The following is a 22,715-nucleotide window of genomic DNA, read 5'->3' as shown; positions in this document are numbered from 1 at the left end:
AATAAATATATCAAAATAATTTGTCATGATAGAACTGTTTTTTTGTTTGTGCATAAACACCCCAATTTATAATTAATTATAATAAAAGTACACATAATTAGAATGAAGATTCTCAAGTAGTCGGATTTGGAATATTTGATCTGAAAAATGTTTATCACGTTTTCTTTCATATTAATGTCATATAATTTCAACTTTCTGAGATAGAATAATGAATGTTTTATAGCGGATTGAGTAACTATTTAAAGAGGCAGCAAGTAATCTCATGCAAAAACATAAGCATTTGCCACTTTGATTATATATACAATGGCCCTCAGTATTGCAGACCTTGGCTTAAAATTCTCTTGGAGCCGTTCCCTTCTTAAACCTTGCTTCTCATTGTCTAATTCATCCACAAAAGTTTCATATACTAGTCGTATCAAATGCAGTGCGAGTGATGATGCCAGAAGATCTGGGAACTATCCTCCTCCCATTTGGAATCATGATCTTTTGCAGTCTCTTTCCAGTAATTTCAAGGTAGGATCAATACTGCTAGTAATTTCAAGTAACAGATATGTTATGCTTACATATATATCATATATACAGGGCGATAATTGCAGTAAACATGCAAGTGATCTAAGGGAAAATGTGAGGAACTTGCTTAACAAAGGGAACACAGACAGCCTCCATGCACTTGAGTTAATCGATACGATTCAAAGACTTGGAGTGGGCTATCATTTTGAGGATGAAATAAAGAGAACCCTGGAGTTCGTATACAACAATGATGACAACTTGAGCTGTCTAGATCTTTATGCCACATCTCTACGTTTTAGAATCTTGAGACAACATAATTTTTATGTTCCTCAAGGTACTTCGTTTTCATTCACGTTACTTTTGTTGTCCATTTACATTTATATACTAATGAATAAATAGAGTAATTAACCGTATGCAGTTTTTGATTATTTATATTGCAGATGCTTTTAATGGTTTCATGGATGAATCCGGCAAGTTCAAGGCCACCCTCGGCAAAGATATGAAGTGTATGTTATTCTTGTACGAGGCATCATACCTTTCGACAAAGGATGAAAAGATCATGGACGAGGCCCGAAATTTTGCAGAGAAACAATTGAAGGATTACATAGATAATATCAGCGATCAAAATGGAAAGCTTTGTACCCTTGTGAGTCATGCATTGGAGCTTCCATTGCACTGGCGGGAGCCAAGGCATGAAGCTAGATGGTTCATTGACTTTTATGAGGCATCTGCGCCATCAAAACATAGAGATAATTCTCTTTTGCTTGACTTTGCAAAACTGGACTATAACATGGTACAATTCATTTATCAAAATGATCTCAAACACATGTCAAGGTATTATATATTTAGCTACCATCTTTGTTACTTAAATGTATATTTATCAGTATATTTCTCTATACAGATGGTGGAAGGGCATTGACTGGGGAAACAAATTAAGCTTCGCTAGAGACAGGTTAATGGAGTGTTTCTGCTGGAGTGTGGGCTATAACTCCAAGCCTGAGTTTGTATATGGAAGAAGGGTTCTCACTGCCTGTAATGCCTTCATAACTACCATTGACGATATCTATGACATTTACGCTACGTTGGAGGAACTTGAACTGTTGACGAAATCATTAAAAAGGTTAAACGTGATTTCTAGCATAGTACTCAACTTTGGCTTATAACTTAATTGTCAGTCTCTATGTAATATACATTTTACGGTGAAGATCTGTTTATAGATTTGCAACTATTAACTTTCTTTGTTTATAAATTTTGGGGTCGACATTTACATGTGCTTGTGGAGTTAATCAGATGGGATTCGACCGAGTTGGATCAACTTCCTGATTACATGAAGGTCTGTTTTACGGTGTTCTACAATGAGATCAATGAAATAGCTGATGTTGCGGAAAGGAAATATGGTGTCTCCATCCTTCCCTACTTTCAGAAAGCGGTATTAATTTTAAGCATATAGTTATCGAAAACATCAACACTCTACCACTCAACAAGAGAGAAAAAATTAAGTTTTCTTTAGATTTCTACTTAACAATCAAATCTCAAAAAGAATAATGAACTATGAATATTGGACTGCCTGAACTTTGTATATGGCAGCCACTGATATTATGTACTTATGTTACAGTGGAAGGATATTTTCGAATCTTACTTGTTGGAGGCACGGTGGTACCATAGCGGATATAAACCAAGTCTCAGTGAATATCTGAACAATGCATGGATCTCAATCTCAACTCCTGTAGTTTTAACTCATGCTTATTTCTTAACTGCAAATTCCATCTCAGAAGAAGCCTTGCAGTGCTTAATGAGTTATCCAAACATAGTTCGTTTGCCAGCAACTATTTTAAGACTTGCAGATGATTTAGGAACCTCATCGGTATAAATCACACACACATATCTTCTCTAGTAAATATACTAATTATGATCGCAAATAATTTTTTTTGATGATGATGACGATATTGCAGTCTGAAATAGAGAGAGGGGATGTTCCGAAATCAATCCAATGTTACATGAAGGAAAAGGATGTTTCAGAAGAAGAAGCGAGAAAACACATTAGCTACTTGATCAGTGAGACATGGAAAGAAGTAAATGAAGAGATGCTAGTTGCAGAGTCTCCTTTTCCCAAAGCCTTCACTGACATGTGCTTAAATCTGGCTAGGATATCTGTAACTATGTATCGACATGGAGATTCACATGGTGCCCCAACTTCTCTTGATAAACATCGTTTATCACTTTTATTTGTTGACCCATGCCCCCTTTGATTTCTGATCAAAGGTTGGGGTTCTCATGTTTGTATTTATCGTATGATTTTAATAAACAAATTTTGGCCTAGCCAAAAGCGTAATATGTGCTCTCAAACCTCTTAAATCTATACTAGAGTTTTTTCCTGCACACAACCAACCACAAAACCATACTTATTACTAGTATTTACCATAAAAAATATTAAAATATTAATACAATATCACTCGTTTCTCCTTTGTATAAATTGCATGGTATTATTATTAACACTTATATTTACGCACCCATATTTTAAAATAAAAAAAAGTCACGGATGTCACTGTTCGGGGGGAGAATGACAATGTCACCCTCTGAAAATATGACCTCAAATGTCGTTTCAAAACGGAGGATCGGGTTCCGTTTTTGTTATTGATGTAAAACGAAAATGCCCTTTTTTTTCTTTTTTTTTCATATTTATAAATATTTTATTCATATTTTAATATTTTCAAAAATCGAAATTGAGTATTAGTGAACTCTAAATTTTTTTTTTTATCGTAGGTAACCCGCAGCCGCTACCCTTCGGGTGCCCACTGGGTAAACCCTACGGACTCACGCAATAGCCTGCAAACCACGTGAACCAAGGTAAACCGCATTTAAGCGACAAGTTCTGACTCAGAAGACATAATAATAAATTCTTCTCCCTTGGGATTCGAACCTGTGACCAAAAAGATAGTTTTCCTCTCTTTAATCAGGCTCTCTAAAATATTAAAAGTAATTAATAATAAGAATCTGGTTCCTAAGCTCTAAATCATAAATTAAATTAGGGTTTAGGGCTCTAAATCCTAAAGCATGAACCCGAAATTCAAATTAAGTTCTAATTAGTTCTTCTACCTAGTAATTTCTCCTTTATTAGTTTCAATTGGTACCATATAATGTGCTTTGATGGTATTTGGTAAATTGTGAATTTGATCACCGTAAATATTTATGTAGACCATCGAACCCTAACATGTTCATACTCACACTCCCTTCAATTTTACATTAGATATTTTTTTTATATTGCATTGTAGTGCCAAATTTTTGTTTTAATAATAACACAATAAGACCTACTTTTTATTTCTTTCTAGCTAGATCCTCTTGGTCCTTTATTATGGAGAATGCCAAATGATATGACATCTTCCAGGACTAATAGTTCATTCAAAGACATTGTCAACCTCAAACCAAAATAATATGGTGCATCATCAGTTTCCCTACCCCGCATTACTAAACTTTATCGCCACTTAATTTTGTTATATTTGAGGTCAAATAGGCAACTACATATGCTGTCAGCCTGTCACACACTCTTGGTTCAAATTTCGGTATAACATAGTCAAGTCGCTCTACAAATCTGGTTGTCAATATGTTATCACGAATTTAAAGTTAGATGATGTTGTCGCAAGTATCCATAATAATTTATATATTATAAATAATGTTTGGTATCCATATTCGACTCAGATATAATTTTTAACTTTAATTTGACTCACTGGACTATATATTTTTAGGTTTGATATCTAATATAGGTTTATAAAAGAGTCATTATTTATTATGACCCATTTTAATTATAGAAACTTTGCAATACAATTATAAATATGAATTGTATTACTTATGTTAAGTTTTTAATACAAATTTGAAGTAAACTTTAAATTTTGACACATCATGGAAATAATCTCATAAAATATATAACATAAAAATAACTTATGTAACGAAAGTAGTTCTTAAATAAATTTATCATAATATGTAGATTTAATACACTTATTATATAAATAACTTAATCTTTCAGAATTATATTATTCAATTTCAATTATAAATTTATTTATTTATTTTATTAAATATTTTTTAAAATACCAGTACAAACCACGGACTATAAACTAGTTTTTAATAATATTTGCAATCATGATACTACTAGTCGGAGAAGGTGCTTCGGGTTTCTACTCATCTCAGACCACCCGACCCTGTTGCTTACATTAAACTAAACTAAACCAACTTCACGTGTTAAATGGGAATTTTACGAGTTTATCTGGTGATTTTTTTTATATTATGCATAGTTTTATTATTTTTAATATACATGAATCAATTAAAATTAATTTAAAATATGAGATTTCATGATTAACGTACAAAATTTGTTCTTCTAAAATAATAATCTTGATTATTTTTGAACTTTTTTTGGTAATAAGAAATAGGGTTTTTTTGAAAATACCCAAATTTAGAAATATTTTTGCAAAAATGTTGTCATTGTTTAATAAAATTTACAAAAATATTTTTTAATTTGTAAAAATATTATTTTCAATTATTTTTGTAAAAATACGGTTTGTGACAACTGAAATCACCTAGATGCAATATTTGACGATTTTCTCCGACTACATGCAATCTCAAATGCAATAAAAAAAAGTGCATTTAACTAGTTACATATCTTCCCTATTTTCGCAAAAAAAAACAGAAAATAGTAAAATCACAAAAAAACTTAGAAAAATTAGTATTTTAGGTAAATTCTCTAAAACAATACATTTTTTTTAAACTAAAAAAAATACATTTTTTTTATTTTTATTATAAGGTTAATATTTCAATTAAGCCATTTTCTTAAATTAACTCTTTTTAACATTTGATGCTTTCAATAACTAGTGACCACTGACCAGGTACATAAACGAGTCTTTTCTCAGTGATAAATCAAGTCCAAGTTGGGTATTTAGATGTTTTTTACCAACCAAAAACTTGAGAATTAAGTGCCCCTTGAATAAAAGATACCACAAAAACATTATCAATAACTTTTAGATTTAAGTGCCCCTTAAATAAAAGATAAAAGTTACTACCGTGACATTAATAATACATAATTTAGTGTAGTACAACTTCAAGCAATATAGCCCATGCCAAGTGGGTAAAGAAAAAAGAGAATAAAATAATACAAAATATATTATTACCTATCTGCCCACATTTGTGATTCATATATCATACCCGAAAAAATAACATAATACTGGTGAATTCTGTTTGTACAAATTTAAAAAATGCCAGTTAAATGCAAACCTATTTTCCAGTAGTATATTGTCAATATCCATACCGAGACTTCGAATCTTGTTTTTATTTTAGAAAAAACTTCCATATTTCTCGATCAGTGGTTTCTTTCACTAAATGAGCTCCAAAAATGCCTTCTTCATCCACCAGGCTTCTCAGCTGCCGTGCTGCACTGTTGAAGCCAACATAATTCCTTTTTGTCGCCAAGTATAGTACTCCATAGGGAGGCCTTAAACACTGAAGAATAACAACGGATATTTTGTTAATAGCTAGATTTTTTAGCACCAGAAGAAAAAACGAGTGCTGCACTACAATTCAATCACACAATTTATGCTCATATGAGTGGATAAACATAGAGATTAGGGACAATTAAAGATAAGGTCTAAATAATTGAGTTGTCTTTTAACTTCTCTCAAAAGAAAGAAGGAAGCCTTGCTTATGTCAATTCAATAATTTTGCTAGTAGTATTTCCTTGACAAATATTTGTTTTTAAGTTCCCCTTGACACACTTCATACAAGTTCTAAGAAGCTTCTGTGTACTTGAATATGTGAGACATGAAATTGAATTTTAATCCGACAATTAAGGGTAGCTAGCTCTATAACCCATGCTAGGCACGAGCATAATCTAACATCAACTATTATAAAATGTGTATACATGTTTGTGAATTGGAATATATTTTCTGTTACGAGAAGTTATTTTTTGTGTATAGTCTTTGTTGTAAGGATGAGTTTTTTCGACATGTCTATTTTATAACCCAAATGAGACACACAATTTCAAAACTAATATGTTAATGAAATGTGTACATGTTATATAATTGAAAAATATGGTATAGTGTTAGATACACTTGTTTTGAATTTTGTATCAGATGACTAATAAATGATTTTTGTAAAACATGTACTTCAAAGTGTTCAAGATTTTGTTAAATTCCATAATTGTTACTGTATAGCATTATAATTCATTATTTGATAAGATCATGTTTTCCGATTATGAAAAAATTGAGTTCATTTTTGTTAACTACCTTAATTTCGTATATTTATTTTCATGATTGTATGTGTATACGTGTATATGCATGTATACGTACGTACGTATGTACGTAGTACGTATACATACGTATGTACGTATGTGTGTATGTATGTATTTGAATTTTAAATGTGTGAAAATAAGTTATATGATAAATTATTTGACACAAGTACATGTGTATTGAGAACTTATAATACAAGTGTTATATGTATCTAAATAAGAATACATTATTTATTTTTCGTTCGAATTTAAGTTTTTCTACAGTAAATGGAATAATTAAAATGTGACATACAACATTAAATGCGATAATAATAGATATATAAAAAATAATATTATTAAAATTTTAGTCTATATTTATAAAATACATATGTAATTATCTATACTTTACTATAATAACCAGAATGAGGTATAATTTATAGTTTGGTTGACCCCTCATTTTGGTTATCCATTTACATCACGACCGTGAGATCTTCTTCATCAAATAATCAGAGTCATTAGATCCACATACTAAAAAAATACACTCCACAAGTTCTCAGGTTCGAATCCCGTCAACAACAAACATTTATATTATTATTTATAAAAATACATATAAGTTCTCATGTTCGAATCCCGTTAACAACAAATATTTTTATTATTTAAAAAGATACATATAAGTTTTTAGATTTTAATCTCACTCACCAACAACAAACATTTACATTATTATTTATGAATAAAATCTCATCAATCATATACTATTTATACTATTTGAACCTAACTTGAAATTATAATTATATAATCATTATATAGTATTTAATTATTTATATAGAATTTTAATAAAATTATATGAAATAAATTTAAAAATATATAATTATTAACCCAGACCCATGCATCGCGCAGGCCGTAAGCTAGTAAGTATAAACATAAGTTCTTATTATACAATAATGGAGTAGTAATAAATATATAATTATTAATAATTAATGAGATAGATGTAATTAATACATGTTATTAATTTGATATTTATTAGTACATATTTATGAGGAGTAATTAAGCAAAATTAAATGAATATATTTTCTCAATGAACCCCTAGTTAATGAACCCCTAGTTGCTCTATTATATATATAATAGATAGATTACTTCAAGTCTGGACTTTAGTCACCACAGTATAAATATCAAAGTACATAATTTGCAAATGGGGATTTGAATTCAAATTTAATTATATTTAATTGTTCTTAATAGTGAACAAAATACATACTATAAACTAAAAACAACGCATAAATAAAAAATTTAGGTTGTCTGTTATGAGCCCACTACCTCATATATATTTGAAGAAAACTAAGTAAAAATTACAATGTAATTTCACATCTGTTTTTATATTTTTTTTGTTCTCTTAAGAATGTCTCACTAAACTTTTACCTTCATACTATATTTTTTCTCTCGAATGAGAGTTTTTCTCTCTCCTTGATTGGGAGTATCATCTTGTTCATGTGACAAGTATATCATTATATTTTCTCTTGAGTAATTTTCTTGTGAGCACAATGGAACATTCCAAATCTTCGTTGGCCGACTTATATGCAAACTTAACGATTGAAGTTTATGTTCTTCTCTGACAGAAACCTCCCAACTAATACAAAAGATCTTCAATGCGATGCAAAATGTTTTAGCATCCATATTGAGACCAAAAAGGGGGTTGAGATTCATGATATAGGGGAGATGAGATATTATTTTGTGCTCTACCATGCCATGGATGTGCAAAAGGTAGTCGAAGGTGGCCCATGGTCGTTTGAACAGGGGATGTTGCTCTACAAGCAAATAATAGGAGGGGAGAATCCAAAGGAGATACCACTGAATGAAGCTGATATATGGGTACAAGTATATGATATTCCAAATGGTTTCATCTCTGAAACTATCTTTCAGAGCATTGAAAATTACATCGGAAGTTATGTTAAATCTGACACGTCAAATCTTAATGGACTATGGAAAAAATATTAAAGTATCAGAGTTCGAATAGATGTACATAAACCATTAAAGAGGAGAATGAAAATTAAACGAGAAGGAGGCGAATTGAGCTGGATAAACTTTAAATACGAGAGACTTAGTACCTTTTGTTTCGTATGTGGAAGATTAGGCCATTCGGAGAGAGATTGTGATGTGGTGTATGCAAATCCGGGGAAAGAGATGGTACGAGCATATGGTACGTGGTTACGAGCAACGGGAATGAATACTAAGAACGATACTGGATCAAGATGGTTGAGAAATGTTGAAGGCGGAAGTAACTGGGAGGAAAGCAGAGGGAAGTCAGGGTCGCCGGCGATCGGAAATGAGATGAAAGTAAGTGTAGCGAAATTCAAGGAATCTGTTGCTGAGAATCCGGAAGATAACGGAAGGATCACAATCACAACGTGAAATCATGAGATGAAAGACATGGGTGGTAAAATTTTAAATGAGACAGATTTGGGGGGGAAATTAGTGGAGGGGACAACTTTATCATCGACCCAAAGCAAAGGCGCAAAGATAAAGGACTGTTAATAGAAGATAATGGGCTAGTAGATGTGCAAACAGATGGGCTTTTACAAACTGGTCAAATTGGAATGACAACAGATCCAAAAAACTTGAAAATGGCGAGCTCTGGGGATCAGGCCCGCCAACACCATGAGTGTACTAGTGTGGAACTGCCGTGGAATGGGCAAGCCACGAGCAGTTAGACTCCTCAAGGAGATCATTCAAAAATATAGGCCCAGTTTAGTTTTTCTAATCAGAAATATTAGTTGAAAAAAATAAAATAGAATCTTTGTGTAAGTCTATTAGCTTTGCTGGTTGTTTTGTTATTGATGCTCAAGGGCATGGGGGAGGCTTAGCCCTATTATGAAAGAATGAAGGAGGAGTAGAGATAAAAGGAAGTTGTAATAACTATATCGATTTTGAGGTCATGTGTGAGCAGATTGGTCGATGGCGCTATACGGGCTTTTACGGCTACCCAGAAAGAAACAGACGCCAAGAATCATGGAATTTATTACGTGATCTTGCATCAAATTCTCTATTACCTTGGCGTGTTTTGGGTGATTTCAATTATATGTTATTTAGTTTTGAGAAGTGGGGAGGTCGGCCAAAACTAAAGCATCTGCTAGAAGGCTTTGGTAAGGCAATTATGGACTGCGGGCTTGAGGATCTTGGTTTTTCTGGGAGTGAGTATACATGGGAGAAATCACAAGGGACTTCGATATGGATACAAGAGCGATTGGATAGGGGCTTTGCAAATCAGGGATGGAGACATTTGTTCCCAAGGCACTGAGATTATGGTGCTTGAAGTTACTACTTCAGACCATTTACCTCTAATCCTTCAATTAAATTCACAGGTTTATATGCCTAAGTCCAGAAGGTTTAAATTTGAAAATATATGGATTCGAGATGTCGAGTGTCTAAACTTAATACAGAATAGCTGGAACACACCTGATGGGGGAAGCATCTTAGAGAAAATTAAGTACTGTTGTTTAAAGTTGGAAGAATGGGGTGGAGGTAAGGTGCAAGAACTTCGTAGGAGTATTAAAAACTGTAGGGGGACTATGAGAAAGTTCAGGTCACGACGAGATGAGTATGGTGTGCAAATATACAATGAAGCCAGGGGGAATTTTTAAAGTTGTTGGAACGCCAGGAAATTTACTGAAAGCAATGGTCAAAACAGTTTTGCCTGCGTGAAGGGGACCAAAATATCCGATTTTTCCATAATTATGCATCAGGGAGAAAAAAGAATAATCATATATACAGGCTTAAAGATAAGAATGGAGATTGGATAGAGAGCTTACAAGGTATGCAGCGGATAATCATAGACTATTTCTCAGAGTTGTTTACATTGTTGCTGATAGCAGGACACTTGTCTGATAGAGAAAAGGTGCAACAGGTTTCAGAAGAGCAAAACGCACAGCTACTGCAGCCTATTTCCAATGAAGAAGTAAAGGAGGCTGTCTTTTTAATGCATGCAGAAAAGGCACCAGGATATGATGGGTTAAATCCAGCATTTTATCAAGCTTATTGGAACATAGTTGAGAATGATGTGGTGGGTTTCTACCAACAGTTTTTTGAAACAGGAGAATTACAAGTGGAGTTCAACCGTACTTTAGTATGCTTGATTCCGAAGGTGAAGAAACCATAACAAATGACTGAGCTGCGTCCGATTTCGTTATGTAATGTCCTCTTCAGAATTTTGTCTATGGTTCTGGCAAATAGATTGAAGGGGTGTTTACCAACACTAATATCAACTAATCAGAGTGCATTTATTGAGGGAAGATTATTAACCGATAATACACTGATTGCTTTCGAAGTGAATCATTATATTAAACAGCGGACTCAAGGGGTAAATGGCGTGGCTGGGCTAAAGATTGATCTATCCAAAGCGTATGACAGACTTGAATGGGATTTTATTGAAGGAATGCTGATAAAGTTTGGGTTTCATGAATTATGGATCAATAGAATCATGACCTGTATTAAGACTGTGACTTACAGTTTTACTCAACATAGGCAGATTTTTAGTGATGTGAGACCTTAAAGAGGGATTCGACAAGGGGACCCAATCTCTCCATATATATACATTCTTTATGCTGAAGCTCTTAGTTCAATCATTAAACGACATGAAGAGGTAGGGCTAATTCATGGATGTGTTATCGCTAGAGGGGCAACACCTGTTTCACACTTAATATTTGCGGATGATTGCTACTTTTTCTTTAAAGCAGTTGAATCAGAAGCAAGGGTGATGAGAAGTATTATACAGCAATATGAGGAGTTATCTAGACAAGCCGTGAACTTTAACAAATCTGCGATCACTTTTAATCCGAATACATCTACACAAAATCGAGAAGTCATTTATGGCATTCTAGAGGTTGAAGAAAGTAGGAGCCCAGGAAAGTATTTGGGGATACCGATGGTAGTGGGTAAGCGGAAGAATGAAGTATTTAGTTTTTTTAGTGGTCGAGTTCGGCAGAATTTGCAAGGATGGGAGAATCAAACACTATCAAAAGTAGGTAAATGCCTTCTTTTAAAAACAGCAGCGCAGTCCATACCCAATTTCTGGATGAATTTAATGCTCATTCCAACTGATGTGTGCAACATGATTCAATGCCAAATGAATGGCTTCTGGTGGAAACGTGGAAATAATGGTAAGGGAGTGCGCTGGATGGCCTGGGATAAACTTTGTATTATAAAAGAAGCGAGAGGTTTGGGATTTAAAGACCTTAAGCAGTTTAATCTTGCAATGTTAGCAAAGCAAGGTTGGCGATTACAAAATGACATGAACCCTCTTGTTACCAGTATCATGAAGGCAAGATATTTTCCAGGTACAGATTTTTTAAATGCAAAACTTGGAAACAATCCAAGCTATATGTGGAGAAGTATTATTGCGGCTCAGGAAGTGGTGAAACAAGGCTGCCGAAGGAGTATTGGTACGGGAGAAGATACGTTTGTGCTGAAAATGGGTACATATCAACAAGTATGCCTCCAGATTTGGAAAACACAAAAGTCTTTAATCTAATGGAAATGCATGAAAAGAGATGGGATGATGAAGTTTTAGATGATATATTTAATAGTAGGGATGCCCCGATGATTAGAAAAATCCATGTGCTGATAACGGATAGACAAGATTCGTGGTTCTGGTTATTTGACCGAAAAGGGGAATTCACAGTTAAAAGTTGCTACTGTAAACTGGTGGGGGAATGCAGTACGGTTGATGCAACCTTTTGGAAGAAATTATGGTCCTTAGAGGTACCTGGGAAGATTAAAGTTTTCTTATGGCGGACGTGTAGATCATGCTTACCAACTTTTGTAGCATTGCTTGAAAAGAGAGTAAATATAGAAAGCAAATATGTTCGGTGTCGTTTGGGAGATGAAGATACAATACATGTCTTGTTTGAGTGTATTTTTGCGAAGAAAGTATAGGAAGCTACTAGCATGGGTCACTGGGTTCAACCTACACCAGGAGACACGAGTTTAACTCTATTCAAGCGGCTATTCACTAGTGGAACGAAGGAACAGTGTGTTTTATTAGCTTTGATCTGTTGGAGCATCTGGAACCGGCGTAACAAGTGGGTGTGGAAAAAAATTGATGTGTCTGTGTTTGGCACTCAAAGCTCTGCAATGAACCTATTAGCAGATTGGAAGACAACACAAACGGAAGGTGCCAGGGGCAAGGCCGTGATGAATTCAAGTTTGAGAAGGTGGCAGGTACCACAACGAGGATGGGTCAAGGTGAATATTGATGTGGCTACTTTTGAAAATATATCATCTATCGGTGTTGGAGGAGTAATCAGGGACGAGAAAGGAGGATTTTTATGAGCTATGTGCATGAAGGTGGAAGGGTCGTGGACACCCAGAGAAGCAGAAGCATTAAGTTTAAAGGAAGTCCATCCTGGGTGAAATGTCATGGACATACAAGATGCATTTTTGAGACAGATTCAAAACTCCTTGCTGATGCATGTAATGGTGATACAGGAAGATCTTATTTCCACTCTATTATAAGAGATTGTGTTGAGTTTTTTAAGCACTTTGAAAGGGTGCTAGTGCAATTTATGCATAGGTCTGCGAATGAAGTTGCTCATGTGTTAGCCAGAGTGTCTCATTATATGCCAGACTTACAGGAATGGGGGATGTTGCTCCGAACTTCATGTCCGATGTACTCATTAATGATTTAATCTAATGCAAGTGTGTTTTATCTCAAAAAAAAAGAATGTCTCACTACAATACAATCAACACACTTCTAATATTATCTATCTATCTATTATACTTACTATAGGCCAACATTAGTTTTCAATGTATTTAGTAAATTACCCATGCATTCACCCTTTATTACACTAATAAAGAAAAAATATGTTTGTGATAAGAATTGAACCCTTGACCTTAGTATTAGAGAAGAATTAGATTCACATCTCCAACCGTTACACCAAAGAATTAATGATACTCTTTCACAAATTCATTAAAATCTTTTTGAATCAATTATGTTTCCTATATTTTATATTTAGTATATGCCAACATGATTTTATATCAGTTGTGAAAATGCTAATATACGTTTTTTAGTAATTTAGAAATTGACATTGATAAATTACAAAAAGACGAATCTCCTCCTTATATTAAAACAGAATCATTAATAATCTTTACTAAAAAAATTGCTTGCTCGAATGATAGTTAATTTCGTATCACATCCCCAGCCAGTACAACAAAAAAATTAATGATAGTCTTTCACAAATTCATTAACTACATGCACAAGAAACTCCCTACCTACATTTAATATAATATTTTCTCCGAATTTAATAAATATAAAATGATCAAATTATTCTTCCCCATTAATAATTAAAATCTCTTTGAATCAATTATGTTGCCTATATATCTCTTCTATATATAATAGGTTAACAAGGGTATAATTTCATGGAAAATGCTAAAGACCCCAAATATTTTCCCAAATTTTCCCCAAATGTTGATGTATGCGCCCCCAAATCAAAACCTGACATGTGTATCCCAAATCATAATTTCATGAGATTAAAAACTCTCATTGAAAAGACTAAATTACCCATGTTTTTAATATTTATATAAAAAATATGGTGGTTTGTGGGAATCGAACTCAAGTTATTTCATTCAACTATACAACCTCTTATCTCTACACCATATTGTCACATGTGCTTTTTATCATACACATAATATGTAAGTGTGCTAAATGAATATTTTATTTAACTTTAAAGATACTTACTTGAATTCCACACAAAAAGGATAGTTAGTTGAATATTTATATAGTTAATTTTAAAGAATTGAATTCCAGATATAAAATTAGACATAGTATATAAATGGATTATTATCTTATTTATTAATCATTTTTTAGTTTGAAAATATATCTCATATATTTTTAACATATTTTTTATTATAAAAAGTAATTAAAATGTACATATATAATTTTTAAAAAAATATTAAAAATAGAATCGCTTATATATAAATAATCTATATTTGGTATTACATATTTAGATAAGTTCGAATTATAAGTCAATTCATTTTAGAACTTGGCCCATTATTCAAAAAATACTCGAAATTTGACTACATGACCCGGCCGAAAAATATCGTCACATTCTACGTTTAGTAAATTTAAATTACAAGCTCGGCGAGAATATTTTACCAATAATGTGAAATTTTTTAATATCTTATGTTAATATAAATTAATGTGTTTGAGGTCTTTATAGGATCAAGTCAGTTGATTATTTATATTAAAATTACTAACTTCACTGGTAACGCATTATTATTTTTGGGATTTGTCCCAATTTTAAGAATATTTAAAATTTGAAATGAGATCTCACTAGATTTGTTAAAACTACGATGATATATTAAATCGATTTATTTTTCATTTTTCACTTAAAAAAACTAACTTTTTAAAAATAATTCTTTTAGATCAGAAATATTCATTGATCAAGATAATATTGTACAAATATTTCGAATTAGTTTAATATTTTGAATTATTCAAATAAAAGTTATATCTATACTATATTGTAGCATTTGATTCAATGCAATTTATATTATTTGAGGAAAAAAACATATATTGTTCAATAATTTGAAGGAATTAACCGGTTCAACTGATATTTATAAAACTTTATCGAACTGAAAATTTTTAATTTTAGAAGAATAGTATAAAATGTTATGAAATTATTATATGAAGAAATATTATAGTCGTAATGAATGAAACTTAAAAACGGTTTAAATAACGATATAAATACAAATTTTCTTTCGAATTCTTGAAAAAAAATCATGAATATCAATATTAAGTCTTAAAAATATATAATTCATTTTTATGTTACAACCATGATTGATACCCGGTTGCGTAAAAAATAGATATGGATTGTTTGTTAGTGATAATTTGAATACCATATATAAATTATAGCAATTTATTTATTACATAATTTTAATTTTTGAATAAATATAAATGCATGTTATTTAAGTTATCAATTATCTCACTAGATGTTAATAGTGATTATACATGTACATAAATCAGATATTTGACATATAAATAATTGAAACCATCATAATTTACTAAGAGATGTAACATACAATAATTTACATGCTAACACACACATACATATAACTTAATTTTACTTTATTAACAGTAGTGTAAATAAAAAACTAGTATTTTCCCATACATACATACGTTGAATTTCAAAAACTAATATTTTTCATTAAAATCAACTTTAATATTAACAATAATGTAAATTTTACATTATTGTATATTATAATTGCAAGTCATTCTGACTTCAGTTATGCATTTTTTATCTTTTTAAATTGAATAAGTTAATTGTAAGTTAATATTGAACTCAGTAATAATATAGAGCAATACATATAATTTATTTAAATAAAATTCAAGATTTTGGTCAACTCTGTATTTAACATATATGTTAATTTGTAGCTTTTTATTTGTAAACATACTAACGGCATTCTACAGATTAAGTTTAATTGTTTCATTTTAAATGTACTTACTACCCTGTTTATATTTATTCATTAAATATAAAATAACGGGTAAGAAAAATATAATATAATAATAGTTGAGGGGATATTCACTCCTAAAAGTGAGGAAGCATTCGAAGCTTCTAATGATAGAGGGGGACATGGAGCTTGTTGGAGAGAAATTTTATCTCCATTTCTTCAAAATTTGACTCAAGAGCCTATATAAGGATATTGTTGGAGTTGCTCTACAAATATTATAATTGCATGATGCATAAAAAAACTCTAAAAAATGACCCGTGCCTCACACGGGTTATTATGCTAGTTACATTTAGTATATGCCAACACGCTTTATATTAGTTGTGAAAATGCTAATATACGTCTTTTAGAAATTTAGAAAAATGACATTGAAAAATAACAAAAAGACAAATCTCCTCCCTATATCAAAACAGAATCATTAAAAAATTACTAAAAGAATTAGTTGCTTGAATGATGGTCGATTTGGTGATACGAAAGAATGGTTGAGTGTAGATGGTGTATGAGGATATTCGAGCGTGGGGTATATAATAATAATGCCACTTTATTCCTGAAAATGGTTTAGAAAATGGATGATGCATGAGGATGAAGGTGGAAATTCAAATAACTAAAATTTTGAAATACAAATTACCACAATTTTACACATCTGAAATTTCGTAATTTTTCGAAAGTGTTGATTATGGTGTTACCGACGGTAGAGTAGGTGAAACAATATCATTGGAGATTTTATAAACTCTCTATTGCGAGATGATGAAAAATGAGATGAATGAGCTTGCAGATGTTTGGACGAAATGTAGTTGAAATTCAGTGACGTACTTGTTTGTAAGTAGTTGCTATTGCTAGAATAATGGTAGATTTAGTCATACGAAGGAATGGCGGAGTGAGGATGGTGTTTATATGATAAGGATGTACTAGTGTATAATATGTAATGATAATGCTACTGTATTGCCGAAAATGGTATAAAAATGGAGGATGCCTGAGAATGAATGTGGCAATGTATATTATATTTGAATATGTTGTTTAACTAAATATATGTATAAATAATAAGAGTATAAGATTAGTTCTTAATTTTAATTTGAGCAATTACACACACCCACACATGTTATTCTACTTTGATAGATTTTTAAAAATAGTATCATTTAATTTTTTTAAGTTACACCTTTTTTAATGATATAAAAAATTTCTTTGAACTTTTTAAATTATAATATATTGTCATGATTACATATGAAATTCAGATAAAAAATTGAAGTATGTATCAGTTTTTACAAAAAAAATAAGTTTTGTCAAATATATCACACTTATAACATAAAATATTTTAAAAATCACGAGTTATTATTTCAAAAATCAAAAAAGTTAAATTATACAATTTAAATGGAACCCGTGCTTTGCACGGGCTATCATGCTAGTTTCTTAAGAAATCCTAACTTGAAATATATAACCAAGTTACATGTTACCACACAATAAAATGATACACTACTCTAGATCCAGTAAGATACTTCTTCATCATTTCACATATGACTTTATCAAATTGGACAGTTTTGTCTCGCACAGATTGTTTTGTTGAATTCTCCAATTTGTTTGTATGGAAATGCAATGTTTCTTATTTTTTCAAGATTTTATAAGTCTTAGAACTTTGTCTTGACTTCCATTTTCATATGAGATTCCTATCAATCCATGTGTTTGGTCCCACTAAATATTAAGTCACTTTAAATGCCAATTTAAAATCCTTACCCCGTTGATAGTATTTTATTCCTTAGATTTTGAGTTCAATAGTTTTATCTATTGATCAGCTTTACCCGTTGATAGTGTAATTAAGTAGCCATTGAGACTCTGTTTCACTTAAACAAAATTAATGGCATGTCATATATATAATTAACCATAATATTTTATTTATCAATGGACATTACAAGACTTCTAATGAATTATTATATAAATGGTTATTATAGGAACTCACAGAAAATGTTACAACAATTATCCATAAATAAGCCACCATATCAATATTTATCCCTTATAATACCTAACCATTGATAGTTACATTATGACTTAGATAAATTTAGGCAATGTATTTTGCATATCTTCAAAAGTACACATGATACTTGTAATATCCGGGTAAATTTTATGAATATTTTGTGAATTAATAAATAAAATTTTATGTGATTTTATCAGTTTAAAATATTAATGGCCATATTTATTACGTGGTAGTATTGTGTATAGTTAGAAAATCTTAAAATACGTAACTTACGACTTAAAATAAATAAGTGATTTACAAGTATTAATTAAACAAATACGTATAAGTTATACAAGTTTTTGGATAATTTTACTTAAAAATCAGATTTTTTTTACTTAAATAAATTCAAAAAAATAATTTTTAAATAGAATTAACTTAATTTGTGAATTTAAAATTAGAAAAAACATTTAAAAATATAATTTAAAATTAAAGTTAACAAAAAGTATAAAAAAATAAGTTAAGAAAAAATACGTCATTACTAACATTCAACTTATCTGCTTACAAGTTATAAATTCGACTTATAAGTCGGGTCAACAAACAATCGTCGATAAGTGCTTATAGACTTATAACTGAATAAGCCATTTTTAGTAAAATAAGCCATTTTAACCGGATTATCCTTAATTAATCGGAGTATAATTCGGATGTATTTAATAAAATACAAAAATAATTAATTTATTAAATGAAATATATTAATTTAATAAAAAATGCAAAGATTAATCTGATTATAAAATCAAATTAGTGGAGCATATTAAAACGATTAATCGGATGATTAATAGGTAGATGATTTTTAGAACAGAGAATGTTGCTACTCTGTAGTTTTTTTTTATCTTACTAGTTTTTTTCTTAGGTTTCCTTTCTTTTTCATGACGTGTTTTTATTGTTGCCTTGTTTTTTCTTAACTAGGTCTATAGCTCGTGCGAGAGACGGGCATACTCTAGAATATTAATATTTTTTTAATTAATTTCGATTTTTATTTGAGGTATTTGAAATTCAAGCGAGTGGTAGATGTTGCGACATAAAAAACTTTTTTTGTATTATATTAATAAAATTCCCCAGCGTGGCTATATTATTGTCGACTTACCGGAAAAGATTTAATATTACATAACATGTTAGTGTGTTGCATTAGTTCCTTGTACTCTGCTGTTAAGTGGCATTTATGACACTTATTTATGCTCTAATAAGCTTTGAGTTGGTGTATTTGTACTGAAGTTATTTGTGTTTTAACGTGTTTTCAAGTGTTTTTGCATTTCAGGCTTTACTTCGTGAATCAGGTGACTTAGCATTGTTTTGATGCTAATATGGTGTTTAGGATGTGCTGGAATAAAAACTTGAAAGACTGGCTCGAAACTGCAAGGAATAAAGAAGAAGAAGAAAAAAGAATTTTTGACAGAAGGCAGGCGCGCCCGCGCGGGTGTTGCGCGCGGCCGCGCTGGTGTTGCGCGCGGCCGCGCTGGTGTTGCGCGCGGCCGCACCGGGAGTACAGAAAGTCAGTGCGCCCGCGCTGGTGAAGTGCATGGCCGCGCTGGGTGGGGATATTAAAAATCCTGATTCAACTACAATTCGATTTGCTGGACTCCTGGGATGCACGGACTGCTATATATATAAATAATTTTAGGTCATTTTTATAATGTAATCAAGAGACAACAAGCAAGGAGAAGACGACAAGAGACCTTTTGGCACAATTCAACAAAGGCGAAGACGATCTAGTTTAATCTTGTGAATCTTTGATTTGAGTTGTAATTTGTATGCTTGTTTCTTGTTTTGCTGAACCTTTACTCTTGTTTGTACTTTGGTTTATTTATTCGTATAAAGACTACGTTTATTTTACCATTCTTTCATTGGAACCCACATTGGCATGAGTCTGATTATGGGCTAATCGTTATCGTGGGGTTCTAGCGGATTTATTTATGGATTTCTTTAGTTAATTCGTTTGATGCCTTAGTGTGTGGTGATTGTATGATATCCTAGTATTGGTTGTGCTTATTCGTCTTATGAGCGTCGCGAACTTATAAGATAGCATGTTAATTCTTAATGAAGCGAGAGTGAATTTAAGGGTTTAGAAATTGTCATGCTAGCATAGATTCATGTATTGTTATGCATGATTTGTAGGTAATTTTAACCATTTTACTTGCCCTGTGTAATCAAGATAAATAACTTGTGCTTAAACCGTTATATTGTCAAATTCTATAGACATATAGGGTCTCAATATAATTGGTGCCTATTCAGCTTCTATCTCTTTTGTGGATGTCTGGTAGAATGGTATATGCGCAATGAAAGTTGGTGTTTATCAGTTTCGTGTTATCTGATTAGTATCATTACCATTGCATGTTAAGGTTAAGAATGAAAAGACTATTGAATGAAGTATTTAATGAAGTTAGAATCTCATGTTTGTCATATATATTAATTAATCAATCTTATTCTCGTAGTTATAATTATTAGTTTAATTCTTAGTTATAATCAACCTCAATTTGTGATTCTTCTTAGCATTGAATTATAACCATACATTGTTGCTTAGGTGCATGAATTAATTAGTTAACCAATACAGTCTCTGTGGGAACGAACTAGAAAAGATTCTATACTACTTGCGAACTCGTATACTTGCGTGTATTTTTAGCGCGTGTTTAGTGACTAACAAGTTTTTGGCGCCGCTTCCGGGGACTGCAGTGTTAATTGATAGTTTATGACATAGTTACTTATCTGTTTCCTTGTTTTGTTTCAGGTGCTCTAGCGAGGGTGTATGCATACGCGTTCGCGTGCTCGTAAGAGAACTCTGGATAAAGCCGAGGAAGAACTTGTGGTGGTTCGAAGGGAAGCTTTTGAGGAAGAAAAGAAGGTAGAAGAAGAAGAGAAAGTCGAAGAACCAGTTGTAATAGCGATGGGAGATCAACCAAAAAATCCGAAGGCTTTGATGGACTATTCTTAGCCCAAGATTAATGACATTCAGTCGAGCATCATCAGACTAGCCATCAGGGCTAACACTTTTGAGATTAAGGCAAGCACGACTCAGATGATACATAACTCAGTTCAGTTTGGGGGTTCTCCTACTGAAGACCCCAACATGCACATCAGAGATTTCATCGAGATCTGTGACACCTTCAAGTTTAATGATGTGACTGAAGATGCTATCAAGTTGCGACTCTTCCCATTCTCTCTAAGGGACAAGGCTAAGAGTTGGTTACATTCTCTACCACCAGGGTCTATTACTAAATAGGAAGATCTGGCACAAAAGTTTCTCACTAAATTCTTCCTTATGGCGAAGACTGCTGCAATCAGGAATGCTCTTACCCAGTTTGCTCAGCAAACAGGAGAATCTCTGTGTGAGGCTTAGGATCAATATAAGAAGATGCTAAGGAAGTTCCCACACCATGGCATGCCTGATTGGATGATTATTAACTGCTTCTACAATGGTTTGGGTGCTACTTCTAGACCCATGCTGGATGTAGCATCAGGAGGAGCCTTGTGGGCTAAGAGCTATGATTAAGCTTATGAACTTATTGAACTGATGGCTGCTAATGAGTACCAGAATCCTTCCCAGAGGTTGACTCAGGGAAAAGCTGCAGAAATTCTGGAGTTGGATGCAGCAACTGTTATCGCTGCCCAACTTAAGGCTTTGACAATGAAGGTGGACTCTTTGACTAATTATGGAGTTAATCAAATCACCAGTGTCTGCAAACTTTGTGCTGGAGCTTATGAGACTGATCAGTGTGCTATTTCTAGTGAATCAGCTCAGTTTGTGAGCAATTTTCAGCGTTCGCAGCAACCAGTGCCAGCCACCTACCATCCTAACAACCGCAATCATCTTAATTGCAGCTGGAGCATCGCTCAGAATGTGGTTCAACAGCCTTATCAGGAATATCCAGCTAAGCAGTACAACCCCCCAGGTTTTTAGCAACCACAATATGCACCAAGATAACAACTTCAGCTGCAACAAGCCAATGAAAAATTTGAACTAGAGGAGTTGAAGCTTTTGTGCAAGAGCCAAATTGTTTCTATCAAGACCTTGGAAAATCAAATTGGGCAGATTGCCAATGCTTTGCTTAATCGTCAGCCTGGTACATTGCCTAGTGACACTGAAGTGCCAGGAAGGAAGAAAGCTAAAGAGCAGGTAAAGGCAATCACGTTAAGGTCTGGAAAGGTTGTGGATCCCGTACAAACTCAAAAGTTGACTGAAGAAGCTGAGGCTGAAAAAGAAGAGCAGCAGGATGAAGAAGTGGAACCAAGGAAGACTACTGTTGAGCACACTCCTCCGGAGGGTAATACATGGGAGAAACAGATCTATCCTTCACCGCCTTTTCCGAAGCGGCTGCAAAAGAAAAAGCTGGACAAGCAATTTGAGAAGTTTCTGGAGGTGTTCAAGAAACTTTATATCAACATACCTCTCGCTGAGGCTCTTGAGCAGATGCCTAGTTATGCAAAGTTTATGAAAGGTATTCTCTCTCGGAAGGTGAAGCTAGATGATTTAGA

At 32.5% G+C, this 22,715-nt stretch overlaps 1 protein-coding gene and 1 non-coding gene across 2 annotated transcripts; one reads left to right on the top strand and one right to left on the bottom strand.

Moving 5' to 3' along the window:
* The first annotated feature begins 257 nt into the window (after nt 1-257).
* Nucleotides 258-2,842, top strand: LOC141660657 (terpene synthase 10-like). Its single transcript, XM_074467646.1, has 7 exons — nt 258-513; nt 583-844; nt 951-1,344; nt 1,412-1,630; nt 1,801-1,939; nt 2,126-2,374; nt 2,463-2,842. Exons 1-7 carry the CDS (start codon nt 304-306, stop codon nt 2,757-2,759), a joined length of 1,770 nt encoding a protein of 589 aa, XP_074323747.1. The 5' UTR covers nt 258-303; the 3' UTR covers nt 2,760-2,842.
* Nucleotides 2,843-21,516: 18,674 nt separating this feature from the next.
* LOC141680139 (small nucleolar RNA R71) lies at nt 21,517-21,623 on the bottom strand. The gene has a single exon (XR_012558271.1). It is a non-coding gene; the product is annotated as a small nucleolar RNA R71 (small nucleolar RNA).
* Nucleotides 21,624-22,715: the final 1,092 nt, after the last annotated feature.

The sequence above is a fragment of the Apium graveolens genome, chromosome 1, assembly GCF_009905375.1.
Source record: "Apium graveolens cultivar Ventura chromosome 1, ASM990537v1, whole genome shotgun sequence".
Lineage (NCBI taxonomy): Eukaryota > Viridiplantae > Streptophyta > Magnoliopsida > Apiales > Apiaceae > Apium > Apium graveolens.
Note: the sequence above shows the minus strand (reverse complement) of the source record. Positions and strands in the feature narration are given on the sequence as shown.